A 13,732-nucleotide genomic window follows, 5' to 3' on the forward strand; every position below is an offset into this window, starting at 1 on the left:
AGGGTAAGGGTGCATCAGTGTCAGCATGGAGTATCCGTCCATACATTTGAATTAAATGAAACGCTATGGCAGGAGACCCAGGAGGACCCCACTGCTGATGTTAAAAACCTAGTCTGCAGTTTGCCAAAATGTACATGAGTAAGTCAAAATCCTTTAAAGCGTCTGGTGGACAGATGAGACCAAGATAGAGCTTTAGGTAGAGCTACTGTTTACTGAAAACGGAATGAGGTCTACTAAGAAAAGAACACAGCACCTACAGTCAAATATGTTGGAGGTTCATAGATGTTTTGGGGTTGCTTTGCTGCCTCTGGCACTGGATGCCTTGACTGTGTGCAAGGCATTATGAAGTCTGAAGATTACCAAAGGATTTTGGATCGCAATGTAGTGCCCAGGTCAGAAAGCTTATGTCCTAGGTCATGGGTCTTCCAGCAGGACAATGACCCCAAACATACTTCAAAAATTCCCCAGAAATGGATGGAAACAAAGCACCGGAGAGTTCTGAAGTGGCAGCAATGAGTCCGGATCTAAATCCCATTGAACACATTTGGCGAAATCTTAATTGCTGTTGGGAGAAGATGCCTTCAAATATGAGAGACCTGGAGCAGTTTGCAAAAGAAGAGTGGTTCAAAATTCCAGTTAAGATGTGTAAGAAGCTTGTTGATGGTTATAGGAAGCGATTGATTGCAGTTATTTATTCCAAAGGGCGTGCAACCAAATATTGAGTTGAGGGGGACAACAATTTTGTGTGGCCCATTTTGGGGGTTTTGTGTGAAAATATGTCCAGTTGGCCTTTTTTCTCAGTTTATTTGTGTTGTTTCATTACACTTAAAGGAAATAAACATGTGTATAACAAAACCAGTGTAATTGCAATAATATTCTGGGAGAAATACTTCATTTTCTGTTTCTAGAACAATTTCAAGGGTGTTAACACTGACTATAATATATATATATATATATATATATATATATATATATATATATATATATATATATATATATATATATATATACTAGATGGTGGCCCGATTCTAACGCTTCGGGTGGCGTACTTATTTTAAATCCGGCGGCAATTGGCCGGTGACCGTGTTTAAATTTGGCACCAAAATCGCTGATTGGTCACGGCGGGCAGCCGTGACCAATTAGCAGAGCAGTGTTTAAATTTGGCGCCAATATCGCTGAATGGTCGCGGCCGGCGACTGTGACCAATCAGCGAACCGTGTTAGTGAGGACCGGGGAGCGGTGCTGGCTGTGCGGGTACTTCCGCTGCCAGCAGCCGGGAGATGTACAGCTAGCGCCGGTCATCTCCCGGCTGCATCATCGCTGATCTCCATGCGGCTACCGTTGGGAGATCAGCAGCTAGGGCCGCTGATCTCCCGACGGCAAGTGTGAAGGGAGGACCGGGGAGCGAGGCCGCCGGTCGGGGTACTTCGACTGCGAGCGACCGGGAGATGACCGGCTAGCACCGCTGATCTCCCGGCTGCGCCGCCGCTGATCTTCCGACAGTGGCCTGCATGTTTCAAATCCGGCGCCAATTCGTGGCCGGGCTGTGCCAGTCACCGATTGGTTGCGGCCGCCCGGCCGTGACCAATCGGCATAGCGGTGTTTAAATTTGGTGCCAATCTCGCTGATTGGTCACGACCGGTGGCCACGACCGATCAGTGAACCGTATTAGTGACTTTCCGGTCCTCCCTTCACACTTGCCGTCGAGAGATCAGCGGCCCCAGCCGCTGATCTCCTGACGGTAGCCGCATGGAGGTCAGCGGCGCCTCCGGTCGGGGTACTTATGCTGCGAGCAGCCGGGAGATGACCGGCTGGAGCTGGTCATCTCCCGGCTGCATCGCCGCTGACCTTCGTGCGGCAGATGAGCCGCTAACGGCCGCCATCTTGTTCTGAAATCCCGCGTCGCTGATTGGCCGCGGCCGGACCAATCAGCGACGCAGGATTTCCTGGACAGACAGACAGACTGGATAAGACGATTATATATATTAGATACTAGATGGTGGCCCGATTCTAACGCATCGGGTATTCTGGAATAGGTATGCGGCCGACTGGGCGCAATCAGCAGAGCGGTATTTAAATTTGGCGCCAAAATCGCTGATTGGTCGAGGCCGGCAACCGCGACCAATTAGCAAAGCGGTGTTAAAATTTGGCGCCTATATCGCAGATTGGTCACGGCCGGCGGTCGCGACTAATCAGCAGAGCGGGGTTTAAATTTGGCGCCAATAATGCTGATTGGTCGCGGCCGGCGGTCGCGACCAATCAGCAGAGCGTTATTTAAATTTGGCGCCAATAATGGTGATTGGTCACGGCCACGACTAATCAGCAGAGCGGTGTTTAAATTTGTCGCCAATAATGCTGGTTATTCGTGACCAGTAACCGCGACCAATCAGCAGAGCGGTGTTTAAATTTGGCGCCAATACTGCTGATTGGTCGCGTCTGCCGTCCGCGACCAATCAGCAGAGAATTGTTTAAATTTGGCGCCAATCTCAATTGGCCGCGGCTAGCAGCCGCGACCAATTAGCAGAGCGTTGTTTAAATTTGGCGCCAATCTCGCTGATTGGTCGCGTCTGGCGTCCGCGACCAATCAGCAGAGCTGTGTTTAAATTTGGCGCCCATCTCGATGATTGGTAGCGGTCGCCGGCGGCCGCGACCAATCAGCACAGCGGTGTTTAAATTTAGCGCCAATCTCGCTGATTGGTCGCGGCCAGCCACCGCGACCAATGAGCAGAGCGGCGTTTAAATTTGCCGCCCATCTCGCTGATTGGTCGCGGTGGCCGACCGCGACCAATCAGCAGAGCGGCGTTTAAATTTGCAGCCTATATCGCTGATTGGTCGCAGCCGGCGACCGCGACCAATCAGCAGAGCGGCGTTTAAATTTTCCGCCGATATCGCTGATTGGTCGCGGTGGCCAGCCGCGACCAATCAGCAGAGCGGCGTTTAAATTTGCTGCCCATCTCGCTGATTGGTCGCGGTGGCCGGCCGCGATTAATCAGCAGAGCGGCGTTTAAATTTGCCGCCCATCTCGCTCATTGGTCGCGGTGGCCACCGCGATTAATCAGCAGAGCGGTGTTTGAATTTCCCGCCCATCTCGCTGATTGGTCGCGGTCGGCCGGCCACCGCGACCAATCAGCAGAGCGGCGTTTAAATTTGCCGCCCATCTCGCTGATTGGTCGCGGTCGGCCACCGCGACCAATCAGCAGAGCGGCGTTTAAATTTGCCGCCCATCTCGCTGATTGGTCGTGGTCGGCCACCGCGACCAATCAGCGTCGTATTAGTGTGGGCCCGGGAGCGGCGCTGCTTGTGCGGCTCCGTATTAGCGAGGACCGGGGAGCGGCGCTGCCTGTGCGGCTCCTTCTGCTGCGAGAAGCCGGGAGATGAGCGGCTACTCGCAGCAGAAGCATCCCAACCGGCGGCGCCGCTCCCCGGTCCTCCGTTCACACTTACTGTCAGGAGATCAGCGGGCCAAGCCGCTGATCTTCCGTTAGCCGCATGGAGGTCAGCGGCGCCGGTCGGGATAGTTGTGCTGCTAGCGCCGCTCATCTCCCCGCTGCATCACCGCTGACCTCCGTCCGGCAGATGAGCCGCTAACGGCCGCCATCTTTTTTCAGAAATCCCGCGGCGCTGATTGGCCGCTGCCAGACCAATGAGCGACGCGGGATTTCCTGGACAGACAGAGAGACGGGATAAGACAATTATATATATAGATATATACAGGTGCATTTCACTAAATTAGAATATCATCAACAATCTGAGCAAGTGCTTTCTGTGCAAGTGGCGCCGAGTCGATGGCGAAGATGGAAATAGGTTTAGCTATAGTACAGCAAGCAAAACCATGAGTTTTCACAAACTCATCATCAACCATGCTGACTCCGGTTCCACTGTCGACAAACAAAGAAATTTTCTCAGCTTTGCTCTCTAGCACCACCTCTGCTGTCAGGACAAAGCGGGAACTGCAGTTTGGCCCCAAATGCACCCCTTGTTTATCCAACTCCAGACTATCAAGAGTTAATCGAGTCTCCTTTTGTTTAGGAATTGAAGGACAGGTCTCATCAAAATGTCCCTTTTTCCCCACAAAAAAACATACGCCTTTTTTCTTGCGAATATTAGGGAAATGTATGATGCAGAGACACCCCCTAACTGCATGGGTTCCTCCACCTCCCCCAGTACTGGTTCACCCCCAGACTGCTCCCCCGGCAGCGGTACACAACCCTGACAAGAAGGCCCCAGAGAAGGTGGTCTCACCCGTCTATCCAGAAGGTGTCTATTAAGACGTACGGCCAAAGACATGGCAGCCTCCAAGGACTGAGGGGTTTCATATACTGCCAAGGCATCTTTCAACCTTTGAGTAAGGCCCTCACAAAATTGACTTCTAAGAGCGGAGTCATTCCATTTGGAATCCGTCGCTCATCTACGGAATTCCGAACTGTACGTCTCCACTGACCGATTCCCCTGCTGAAGGCGACGTAGTCTAGACTCAGCCAAGGAGACTCGGTCAGGGTCATCATAGATGAAGGCCAGAGCCCCGAAAAATCCCTCTATATACTGGAGACAAACCGAATCCTGCGGTAACGAAAACACCCAGGATTGAGGATCGTCCTGCAGTAGAGAGATCACAATTCCAACTTGTTGCTCCTCATTTTCGGAGGAGTAGGGACGAAGTTTGAAATACAGTTTGCAGGCCACCTTAAATACAAAATACTTGTCCCTACCTCCTGAAAACCTGTCCAGGAAGGCAACTTTGGGTTCAGGCTGGACAGGCCTACCTGCAGAGACCCCCACTTTGCCAACCTGTAACCGCTGATGCTGCTGCTGAACCTCACAGCGGAAGTCATTCTGACGCGCCCCCTGGGCCTGTGCTGTGCAAGGGGATACCCGGAGCCGGATCGCTGGGGGTTGTAGTTCTCCATGGCGGTGACCCGGTCTGTGCCCAGGGCGGTCAAACCAGTGGCAGTCTTAAGTACTAACAATGTCTGACTACGCCACCCGTGGATTGCGGTCAGTGGGGACCGCCGCTGCGCTGCCGACCGCTGAGGCTGATGTTGTTTGCGCAGCTGAGTATGGGATGACTCCCCACGGGAGAAGTATTGCCTCAGGGCAGCTAATGTGAGAGATGATGGGAGTGATGGTGTGAGTGTCCCAGTACTGATGGTGCTGGTGCGGCGAGGAACCACAGAGACTTGCAGTTGAAGTTTTCAATGCTTTACTCACAGTTCTTTATCAGGTCACTTGTGCGCAGTTAGGACCGCCCGAGTCATGCTGCGTCCACCAGGTGAGGGACTCGGTCAACTCCCAGGCAATTCCGGAGTGTGGTTCAGAGCTCCCTTCTCTTTCCTTTCTCTGGCCGTCCCCACCAGTGACCCACCTTTGTCCAGCTTCCTCGGGCCTTCTGTTGGCGAAACCTCTCTCCGGTTTCCCTGACCCTATACGGTATGCCTTTCTGGTGGATGTAGTGAGGGGTCGCACCAAGATGTGGTAACAACCTCCGGTCTTTGGCTGAGGAATCTGTTGCCTCCACCAATTTGGGTTCCGGTACCCTGTTCTGCCAACCCTTCACCCTGTATCTCCTCTGGGCATATGGGGTTCCTTCTGTCCTCGTGTCTCTGGGCCTTTCTCTGTGTTCCTTGCTTCCTTTCTCCTCTGTTCCAGTTCCTTTCCTACTTTCCTTTCTGTTCCTTCTTCTCTCTCTCTCTCTCAGGCTCCAGCCTCCTGACAAGGCCTGCCTGCAGAGCAGAGCCCATGCAGGGGCTCTGCTTCCTATCTTCTCCTCAGACTGTCTCCACTGAACTGAACCGGACTGAACTGAACTCTGATCTAAGATGGTGCCCACCTTTTATACCTCCTTCTGACACCCGAGCCCAGGTGACTTGCAACCAATGGGCTCCTGCCTATGCCCAAAGACCCACCCCTATCTGCTCCTACACCACTGGGTTTTCCTTTCCCCGCCCCACTCCAGCCAGGGACAGAAGCTGTCGTGCCTGCACTTCTGTGGGAGCACCGTTGAGCTGTCCCTCGGAAATGGGGTGTGTGTGGTGCATGCAGCTAAACGAGTCCTGGTCCACACTCCATCCTTACCCGGGAGTGGAATATCACACCTCTGGTCTGAGGTGCAATACCCCTGTAGCAGCCGAGCCCTCGGGGTGCTACATTCCCCCCTGGTAAATCACAGCACGTCCTCGGGCTGGAAAAGAGCAAAGACAATTCAAAAACATGCAATACTTTTTCAAAACTTTTCACATTAGAAACCGGCCGGCATTATTTAACTTCCCTTTATGGGAAACACTTTCTCTTTACTAGACATTATACTGCACTTTTAATATTACTGGAACTCTTTTGTCATATAACATTTTCTAGCAGCAAATAAAACTATTCAGCATATCAAACTTTTTCTGGTAAAACATTTTAGTAGATTCTCTTCTTCACTGGCCACTGTGCAACTTGCGACCAGGTAAAGGTGCAACAGTCCATTTAATTCCGAGGTAGGCGTTGCAGTTTTTGTATAAAACCAGTAGGGGGCGCTTTAAGAAGCGCAACTATATACAAGGGATGGCCGCTCTCAGTCCTCGGCCAGTGGGGATAGGGGAATGGCTGCTCACAGTCCTCAGCCTGGTTAGGGATTAGGGGCACACAGGTAACAGTTCTTTAACAGTTCCATACTAGTCCCAACGGGGACCACACTTCAATCAGCAATAGTTCTTGTACCCTGACGGGTAATTATATACAGTTCCACTTTACCGTTCACTGGTAACGGTGTCCTCCTCGCTCTTCCGGGTAATCTTCTGGTCCGTCCGGACCCTCGGTGTACTCAGTTTCTGGGCGGTACTGTAGTTCCTCTTCCGTGAGCCGGTGAACGTGGAGGGCGTACGGTCCCTTGGCACCCTTGTGCCAGGTGAAGGTGACCACATCACCCGGGTAGAGATCGCGTCCGCGGTGTCCCTCTGGCAGGTGGCTCTCGACGTCCCTGCGGGTGACAAAGACGTCGCCGGGGGTTCGATGGTCTCGGATAAAGCCCCAGCCATGCTCCAGCTGGAACTTTATTACGGTCCCGTTGACTCGGGGACCGCGGGCGGCTCGGGGGTCTTGTCGGGCCCTGCGCTTCTGCTCCGCGCTCCGGGCCTGCAGCTGTTCCTCTCGGATTCGCCTCTCCCGCCGTTCCCTTTCAAATACCTCCAGCTGTTGACGGCAGCTCTCCTCACGCCGGGCTGCTTCCGCCCGGGTCTCCTGGGTGAACCCCATGAGATTCTCACCGGTGGGATCCCATGCAAATTGATTGTCCTCCAGCGGGAGCGGAGCGATTTTGGGGGGCTCCGGAGCCGGGATCAGAGGCTCACACAGAGGTCGTTCCCTCCGGAGACGGGGGTTGACGTACTCCGGTGGCCACACGAAGGGCAGCCCGTCCGGGCTGGTATGTTGCGCAAAGAGGTCTGCGCCCAGGGGTGGCACCACGGGCCTCGGTCGGGGAGCAGCGCCCAGGGGCACTCGGCCTTGCGACCAGGCCGGGGAATTTCCGGTTGGGTCTGGGGGTGGCACTGTTGAGGAAGAGGGCGCTGGAGGGGCAGCGGCGCCCGGGTTCACCAGGCCTTGCGACCAGGCCGGTGGTACTTCCTCTTTTGCCGCGCCCGGGGTCGAGGGGCGTGGCGCGGAACGGGGCGTGACCGCGGCTCCTGCCGCTTGAGGCCTAGTTGGGAGCAGTGGCGGCGCGGCAACAGGTGTGGTGAGTAGGGCTTCGGGCTCTGCGACGGGAGGCTGGGGCAGGCTTACAGCTGCTGGGCTCGGGGTGATGACGTCCCCATTACCTGCCTCAATCCTCGCGGCTCCCTCCGCGGCGTCGTCTCCGTCCCTCCTGCACCATCCTCAGAGGCAGGCGTGCTCCAGGTTGCGGGTGGCGCCTCCTGCTGGCGGGTTCCAGCCTGCCGGGCCATCTCCCTTCTCCACTCGGCCAGCGCATCCTGCTGTGCCCGGACCATCCTCCGGTCCAAGTCCTCCAGCGCAGCCTGTTCACGCTCCGGGTCTCTGGGGAGCTGCGCCAGGATCTCCACCAGGCTGTCCGGCGGTGCGGCCTGCAGCAGGCTCCGGACCAAGGTGTTGGCACTGCTGGACGCTTCCTCCATTTCCGGGTGTGGTCTGTCCAGACTGATCCAGACCGCGCCCTGCCCCACAGTTTTCTTCACTTCCCGCCCCCATTGGGGGTGGTCCTGGGGCAACTTGGTGACAGTCAGTTTCAAGGGCAGCCCTCCCACGCTGATGGACATCTCCACTGCTGCATTCATGGCTGGTGGGGGCGGGCTCCTTCTTTGGCGCCACTCTGGGACCTGGCCCACGATGGGAGGTGGCTTCCTGCTGTCCTTTGGTGCGCACATAATGGCGTCCGCTCTGCCAGGGCGGGAAAACGGATGAAGATGGCGGGAAACGGTCCAAGATGGCGTCTGATGGCGGGAATCGGCTCCGGACGGCGGGAAACTTCTGGAAATGACGGAAGACTTCTTTTTAAGGTACATGTGCAGTTTTCTTCAGGCACGCAATACCGGCTTGTGGCGGGTTGGTAATGATCCTGCCGACTACGCCAAAATTGACGCGCCCCCTGGGCCTGTGCTGTGCAAGGGGATACCCGGAGCCGGATCGCTGGGGGTTGTAGTTCTCCGTGGCGGTGACCCGGTCCGTGCCCAGGGCGGTCAAACCAGTGGCAGTCTTAAGTACTAACAATGTCCGACTACGCCACCCGTGGATTGCGGTCAGTGGGGACCGCCGCTGCGCTGCCGACCGCTGAGGCTGATGTTGTTTGCGCAGCTGAGTATGGGATGACTCCCCACGGGAGAAGTATTGCCTCAGGGCAGCTAATGTGAGAGATGATGGGAGTGATGGTGTGAGTGTCCCAGTACTGATGGTGCTGGTGCGGCGAGGAACCACAGAGACGTGCAGTTGCAGTTTTCAATGCTTTACTCACAGTTCTTTATCAGGTCACTTGTGCGCAGTTAGGACCGCCCGAGTCATGCTGCGTCCACCAGGTGAGGGACTCGGTCAACTCCCAGGCAATTCCAGAGTGTGGTTCAGAGCTCCCTTCTCTTTCCTTTCTCTGGCCGTCCCCACCAGTGACCCACCTTTGTCCAGCTTCCTCGGGCCTTCTGTTGGCGAAACCTCTCTCCGGTTTCCCTGACCCTATACGGTATGCCTTTCTGGTGGATGTAGTGAGGGGTCGCACCAAGATGTGGTAACAACCTCCGGTCTTTGGCTGAGGAATCTGTTGCCTCCACCAATTTGGGTTCCGGTACCCTGTTCTGCCAACCCTTCACCCTGTATCTCCTCTGGGCATATGGGGTTCCTTCTGTCCTCGTGTCTCTGGGCCTTTCTCTGTGTTCCTTGCTTCCTTTCTCCTCTTTTCCAGTTCCTTTCCTACTTTCCTTTCTGTTCCTTCTTCTCTCTCTCTCTCTCAGGCTCCAGCCTCCTGACAAGGCCTGCCTGCAGAGCAGAGCCCATGCAGGGGCTCTGCTTCCTGTCTTCTCCTCAGACTGTCTCCACTGAACTGAACCGGACTGAACTGAACTCTGATCTAAGATGGTGCCCACCTTTTATACCTCCTTCTGACACCCGAGCCCAGGTGACTTGCAACCAATGGGCTCCTACCTATGCCCAAAGATCCACCCCTATCTGCTCCTACACCACTGGGTTTTCCTTTCCCCGCCCCACTCCAGCCAGGGACAGAAGCTGTCATGCCTGCACTTCTGTGGGAGCACCGTTGAGCTGTCCCTCGGAAATGGGGTGTGTGTGGTGCATGCAGCTAAGTCCTGGTCCACACTCCATCCTTACCCGGGAGTGGAATATCACACCTCTGGTCTGAGGTGCAATACCCCTGTAGCAGCCGAGCCCTCGGGGTGCTACAATTCACCTCCAGAGACAGACTGTTTAGCTGCTCTGCGACCTCTGCAACTGAACCCATACCAAGGAGAAAGGAAAAGAAAAACACGGCCAAAAAACACACACAAAAAAACAAAGTGTCAGGTTTTTTTTTTCCCTTTTCAAAATGTGCTCGGCTGGCGATAATTTCACCCAAGGTGTGGGAAAGCCCAGACACTAGGGAAAGAGGGAAGTGGAGACCTCCTAGGCTGATCTAATATAACCCTGTCTCAACTAATGTCCCGATATTGGATCTTCACCAATCGCCACATGCGAACCTCGCCTTGTCTTTCCCTGGTGTTAGGCCCTTGCTAGGGAAGTGAGGGGATTAGCACTAGTCAATCTCCACTGACAACTAAAGACAACAAGGGGGAACAAACAAGGGAAGATGGCTTAGCTTTAGTCGACTTCAGAGAGATGAACATCCATCCTCATAGCTTCAGACAAGAAGAAGAAATGCATTTGCTCTGAGCCTTCACAAAGGATAATGTGAGTATCGCCGGCACCTCCCTCTAGCAGACAGCAGGTATTTATACACCCAGGCCAGGGTGTTAATTAGCCAAAGGAAGGTAGCCGCTGGGTCCTAGAGAGACAGCCTCTAAGAAGGTGTCTGTAATGCCAAACATAGAGATCTCCTGCAACCAACTGCAGGGCGACTGTCTGTCACTTCTGACACACCCATGTCAGTGTGTGTATATACTGTATGGTGTCATTGACGGACCACAGCACTTGGCTATCTTCCTAATTCACAAAACCAATGAATGGAGAGTCAGTTATAATGTGTGACTACCTCCATATTTTAATAGGGCACACCAAACCCCTATTCTCACGATTGGTCGTGGTCCCAGCAATTATACACTTATTATATACATGGAGAGATTATAAATGCTGTTGGTAGGTCAATCCCATTAAATTGTCCCAAACTTTTCAAAAATTTTGCAAGCAAACAGAAGATACTGTGTAATCTACATTTTTTAATACCAACAAGGAGAAGTCGAGGAATGATGGAAATCGCAGGATGGAGGCATTAATGATCTGAAAATGATGAAAAAATGGGAACAAAATTTTCCAAACCTCTAGATTTCTTCGGTCTGGAGTAAGAGCCACGTGCAGAAATGCCAGCATATCCAGCCTTGGCTGCTGTCACTGAGGTTATTAATGGTCGTCTGAGGAAGGTTCTGCTGCTGAATGCACTTGGGCAAATCATCAAGATCCGCTGCTGGCAGCTCCTGTGTAATCACCGACCAATGACATCCCCGACGTGCTCAAAGAGAGACAAGTCCAGAGACGCTACAGCCACGGGGAGCAGGTTTAGGCCACACAGTCTGCTCATAGCAGCACAAGCAATATGCGGCCTGGTGTAGGTGCATACACATAGAGAAAGTGTGGCAGCTTTCTAGTAAGAGTATTTATCTCAGTGCTAGATTCACAGCTACAGTGGCTAGTACTTCTGTAAGGTGCTGCTTTCTAGTATGTGTTTATCTCCCACCAGTGATGCATTCACAGCTACATTGCTTAGTACTGCTATATTATGCCCTCCCTGCTGCTGCTTTCTAGTAAGTGTTTATCTCTTGGCAGTGCTGGTTTCACAGCCACACGGCTCAATACTGTGGCATATTGCCTTACATGCTGTAGATTTCTAGTATGTGTTTATTGCATCCCAGTGTTGGATTCCCAGCTATACTGCTCAGTACTGTTATATCATGCCTTCCATGCTCCTGCTTTCTAGTAAGTGTTTATCTTCTGACAGTGCAGGACAGCTAAAACCTGTTTTGGTCAAAGCAATATTGAAAACCGGCTCACTGAAATATCAGTTCATAATTATCATTACAGTCTGTAGAGAGGGGTGGAATAATGATTAGCATTCAGCTCTTTGAGAGAAAAGACTGACACAAGCAGATGGAACTTTATCTTTTAGCACATTTATTTCACTCTAGAGCTGGATTCACAGCTACACTGCTCAATACTGTGGAATAATATCATCCATGCTGCTGTTACTTCGGAACATGTCTGTGTGTGCTGTGTATGGAGACATCATAGTCGCTAGTCTCCATCCACCAGCTCAGAGACAACTGAAAATTAGAGCTGAAGCTTGCAGAGGGGAAAACTGTTCGAACAGTGCAGAATCAAAGACACCCTTTCCTCTACATATTTCTCCATATACCGACATCCACAGTAGATTAGAGTCTATGGCTATGTTCACATGAGATTTTCTGACTTGGATTTTGAATCAGTGCCGCTTCAAAATCCACATAAAAAATCCACTATGTGAACATAACCTAAGTATATTTGGCATTTAGAATAGTAAAAATGATATAGTCCATATTGTACATTTTTACAGCAGAATGCAAAGAATGAAACCTGCAGCGAAACCACAATTTTTATGCAGTAAATTCTGCACAATTTAGTGCGGATTCACTGTGGATTTTCAGCTGCAGAATATCTGCAATAGGAGATTGTTCACATGCTGCCTGGATTTTTCATCATTTTTTTCCACAGGAAAAAAAAACACAGCGTTTTACAGTATCTCCAAAGTGAATAAGATTTTGCAAAAATTTTACACAGCGTTTTCCTGCCAACATTCTTGTTTCTGCTGCAGAAAAATCTGATACAAATACTTAATGTCTGCACAAAGACTTAATGTGTGTTTACGGTGTTTTTTTATGAGTTTTTGGAGCAGAAACTGCAAGTACTTGATGCATTTTTTTAGAAGGATTTGGGTAATTTTTGCTCAGTTTCTGGTCCAAAAACTCCTAAAAAAACTCAGTTACTCAGACTCTCATATATGAAACCTCCCATACAGAGATCACATTACCTGAAAAGGTGCAATGAGCAGATCCCATGAGGAGCAGAAGAAGTATCACACATCTCTTCATTGTAGAGAAGGCTCCTTCCATCTTCTTCTCTGATCCGGGAGTGCAGGACTGACAGAGGGTGGCACAGCCTAAATGTTTGCCAAACTTATTATACAGCAATTTACTGCGGAGTTCTCAGGTGTGTCCCCGGCCAACATATAAAAAGTCCCATGTCAGAATAATATCAAAATTACCCCGAAGATCAGATAAACTGGAATTACGAGACGTGCCACTCACTAATTATATGCTGAGAATAAGGAAGGTAATAATGAAAAGTGATGAAATAAACTGGAATCAGTTGTGACTTCTTTTAGTTTTGGCTTCTGACTAAGCCTTCCAGATATTCAATGTTTATGTGCACACCGTTTTTTTGGAGCAGATCCACATCAAAAGATACTTGAAAAGTAGTTAAAAAAACACTCGAAAGGTTCTTCCTATTTATTTCTATTGTAAAACCTCTTTGCTAGTCATACGTTCAGTCTTTTTAGTGTTTTTTTTCTGCTTCAGGGTTTGAAAAATGTTCATTTCACTTCTATGAAGCATCTCTTCATGGCAAACGCTTCAAACTAGGCACCAAAAGGCAGCAAAAAATACTTTAGGAAAAAAAAAACCTATGCAAAAATGAGCCAGAAAATGAAAAATTCTTCATTCTTGCACATGGAGTCTTCTTGGAGACTTTTCCAAGCAGAAACTGGCTATGTTTATCGAGGAGTTTTTGGAGCAGAGATTGAGTGAAAACTAAGTGGAAACTCTCCAAATCTTCCTCAAAAATTCAAAACTCATCAAAAATTTGAAGATTCGGCTCAGTTTCTGCTCTGAAAACTCTGCAAACAGACTCTGTGTGCACATCGCCACTGAACAGAACCTCCAAGTTTTTGAGAAGGATTTTGAAAGATTCCTCTCAGTTTCTGCTCCAAAAACTCAGTGAAAAACTCAGTGTGTACATAGCATAAGAAGTAGCATTTCCTGAAGGAACTTCCATTAGAAAA

At 51.1% G+C, this 13,732-nt stretch overlaps 1 protein-coding gene across 1 annotated transcript in view; it reads right to left on the reverse strand.

The window, feature by feature from the left end:
• LOC141155187 (class I histocompatibility antigen, Non-RT1.A alpha-1 chain-like) overlaps nucleotides 1-12,860 on the reverse strand; it is a 71,616-nt gene extending 58,756 nt beyond the window's left edge. Inside the window, exon 1 of the mRNA XM_073641907.1 lies at nucleotides 12,704-12,860. Coding sequence (XP_073498008.1) covers nucleotides 12,704-12,785 — 82 coding nt within the window. The 5' untranslated portion in view covers nucleotides 12,786-12,860. The remainder of the gene's footprint in view (nucleotides 1-12,703) is intronic.
• Between the last annotated feature and the right edge of the window lie 872 nt (nucleotides 12,861-13,732).

This window comes from Phyllobates terribilis, unplaced genomic scaffold (genome assembly GCF_046119375.1).
Source record: "Phyllobates terribilis strain yellow unplaced genomic scaffold, ASM4611937v1 Scaffold_7__3_contigs__length_470593459, whole genome shotgun sequence".
NCBI classification, from domain to species: domain Eukaryota; kingdom Metazoa; phylum Chordata; class Amphibia; order Anura; family Dendrobatidae; genus Phyllobates; species Phyllobates terribilis.